Source organism: Acanthisitta chloris, unplaced genomic scaffold (assembly GCF_000695815.1).
Source record: "Acanthisitta chloris isolate BGI_N310 unplaced genomic scaffold, ASM69581v1 scaffold27868, whole genome shotgun sequence".
In the NCBI taxonomy this organism is placed as follows: domain Eukaryota; kingdom Metazoa; phylum Chordata; class Aves; order Passeriformes; family Acanthisittidae; genus Acanthisitta; species Acanthisitta chloris.
In genome coordinates this window covers 1,090-4,215 of record NW_008689063.1, presented here as the reverse complement: position 1 = coordinate 4,215, position 3,126 = coordinate 1,090, and the positions used below count along the sequence as shown (strand labels likewise).

The 3,126-nt window shown below is 45.3% G+C and overlaps 1 protein-coding gene across 1 annotated transcript in view; it reads right to left on the bottom strand.

Annotated features, from left to right (window-relative positions):
- Nucleotides 1-2,083: 2,083 nt before the first annotated feature.
- The window catches only part of LOC103808505 (transmembrane protein 74-like), a 1,197-nt gene continuing 154 nt past the window's right edge, over nucleotides 2,084-3,126 (bottom strand). Inside the window, 2 exon segments of the mRNA XM_009081294.1 lie at nucleotides 2,084-2,783; nucleotides 2,785-3,126. The exon segment at nucleotides 2,785-3,126 is cut by the window's right edge and continues 29 nt beyond it. Of these exon segments, the coding sequence (XP_009079542.1) occupies nucleotides 2,324-2,783; nucleotides 2,785-3,126 (802 nt within the window). The 3' untranslated portion in view covers nucleotides 2,084-2,323.

Sequence of the window (3,126 nt, the reverse complement as noted above, 5' to 3'; positions counted from 1 at the left end):
CCTCAAGCCCTGCAGGCAATGTCCACACACCCACCAGCAGGCAAAGGACCCTACCTCCTCTGTCTTCTGCTTCTCAGGCTATTTCCTTCCTCAGTCTCACTGATCACAACAGGCTGAAGGCTTCTCCTTACATCTGGAAGCTATTCCATGTATTTACCCTAGAGATTCAATCCTGAATCCCTGATGACACATCCAAAGGGATGTAAGCTCTCCAAGGATGACTGTGGAGATGCTGGTCACTGTCGAATTGCTGCCTGAGAACATGCTGCATATCACGACAAACTGCGAAAATCATCTACATGGCAGCAGCACCCCCTAATAAGGCAGCTCATTTAATTATCCAGTAACACTGAACTAAAGCAGTGCTCAGAGCAGATAACATCTGAAGCAGCACCTCTGCAGTGCCAGCATTAAAGCCTGGGTACCACACCATGCTATTTACAGTGACCAAAGACATGACATGCATCTGGAGCATTGCAGCTCCTTGGGCCCTCGGTCAAAGGCACTCGTGCCAGTCGCACAGCCAGCAAGCACGAGGGACCGAACTAGGTGAGTTCCAGATTTGGGTGCCGCACTCGTCTCCTGACAGGAAGAGCCACAGGAGCCAGGTGGCAAAATAGCATTCAGTGTCTCTTTGTAAGGAACCACTGCTTCCACTATCCACTTGTTATTCTGAACTTTGTGTGGACACATATTCCTGGGTAAAGGGAGCATAAAGATCTCCTCACCCCTCCCCAAGAGAACACTTCTCCTGTATGTCACAGTGGGTAAAAAAGTATTTAAAAAATATTTGATATTCCTGATATTTGAGGCAACTCACAACTGACAAGGCTGTGACAGTGAGTCACATGTTTCTACTAAGACTCCGCAGTCAGAGACTGTACAGACAGAGCTCTTCACTCATGTTTGGCTTTGTCAGAGACATACACATATATAATAATGTACATATACATGTTAATAAGACATATATATTAACCACTGATCAGTAAGAACTGACAGTGGTGCACAGAACAGTTTTTGTTTGTTTTCTCAGCACTGCAAGAACACAACTTCAGTGTTCCACAGAAACTGACTAATAATGAAGCAAATAGCATCAGTGGTACAGGTCTTTGGCTACAGTGCCACAGAACTGTGATTAATAACAACATGTACCCTTGATCATCCCCCATGTCGAGTGAGTCTCATGTCAGCCAGTAACTGCCTGATACTTAACCTTTGCATTTCCTGATGATTTTTTACAAATAAATTGGTTTTTATTGAACGAGCCCCAGAGAGCTCCTTCCTGACCTTTCCTTGCTGGTTATGAGAAGCCTGACAGCCTAGTGACATAAAACTGAAGTTTCAGAAAGGACTAATAAGATGCAGACAGCCCTAGCATAAGCAAAGCCCTGCAGCTGAGCTTGAATTTCTTCTGGCATCTGTACTGAAGGAGAAGTGTTCAGTCTCAGCATCCCATTGCTTTTTCACTCTTTGGGTCTTTTGAGACTTCAGACAAGAGGTCTGTTAATTCAAGTTATGGCCGTTTTCATACAAAGACATCTGTCCACCAAGAACTAAACTTCTATTATATGGGTCACTATAGCTATCAGAAGTTAATGACTATCAATCATTGCTAATCTGAACTGAAATGGAGCCACTGACCTCAAGCTGAAAGAGCCTTTTGTCTCTTACCAATACCATGAGCCATATGGTTCCCTGCCCTTTGCCTCTTATTTTGTATTTTAAATAATCATCACTAATAGTACAATTGTTTGAAAATATGGGAGGTTTGTGGCAAGTCATGACCAAGTGGTGTTCCTTCTCCCTGTAGCTCTCACTCAACAAAAGAGAAGGGATCAGCTTAAAATTAAAGAATAAAAAACCACCTCTTTTAATGAAGTATTAGCCCTGCTACTTGATTATTGGTCCTGCTTCTTAATATTCTACCAAGTAGACTGTTAATAATACTGCAAGCTGCAATAATTAACAGCTTCCAAAGTGTCAAGGTCATTCCTGTTCTATATGGGAGTAATAAGAAAATTATATAGGCAAGACACCAGTGGAATGTTTTATATTAGGATAAATGAGTATCTGAGGAACCTACTTATCACAAATCTCTTTTTATTCAGTGGTTTTCATTATTTTATATCATTTGCATTTCCTCTGGCACATTTCCCCTTTACAACAAGTGCTCATATATTGCAAACATTTGATTATAGAGCTTAAGATAAAACTATTCTTGTCACACAAATAAACTGCATCACCAGCTATCTTTAGCTGCATTTGCTTTCTTTAATGAAACATATTTTCCCGTAGAAATGCTGCCTTAAAAATCATGACCACACTAATTATCTATGGCAAGCACATCTTCTTCAACTAACGACAGCTCGAGCATATTATCATTTGCTCCAGACTTCATTCTGAAATTGAAAGATCCATAGAGCTTTGCAGACTCCTTGGAGGATGCAAACCTGCTCCTCCGGTACAGCTCCCCTTTCCACATGGACATCATCAGCAGGCTGGAGAGCACCACGCCCCCCAGGGTTAAGAGACACAGCCCAGCAATAACACAGCGGTCCAAGTGAGCACCAATCCTAGCGCTCTCATTCTCCAGCCTCTCCATCTCCCGGGCAGCCACAGTGTTGGGATCCACAGTCACGTCTCTGGGTACCACATAGGAAATGATCACCAGCAAAATGCCACTAACCAGGAACAAAATGGCACTAATGAACCCGTAGTCAATGGATTTCCCAGCCGCCACCTCCGAGGCAGCATCATCCTCCTCGGAGACCAGGGAAGGAGAGTGCCCATACATTTGGCCGTGCCCTGCGGGAATGTTGGTGCAAAGGGTCAGCTTGGCTGCGGCTGCCTGTAGGACTGGGGGGACTTCTAGCATGCTCCAGATTGACATTTTCATCCACATAAGTGAATGAGGTCTCGAGTTCCTGGGCACAGCAGCAGGCTTTTGTCTTTCCCCCGTCCTCTTCCCTGGGCAAGCGCTCAGGTGGGTGGCAGGGCTGGGAGGTGCTGGGGGGCACAGGGTGCTCCTGGGGCGAGGTGCCCAGGGAAGAGGGCCGGGATACCAGCTGGGGCTCAGCCACAGGGCCCCTCTGCCAGGGCTTGCAATGCCGGTCACAGTGCAGGGCT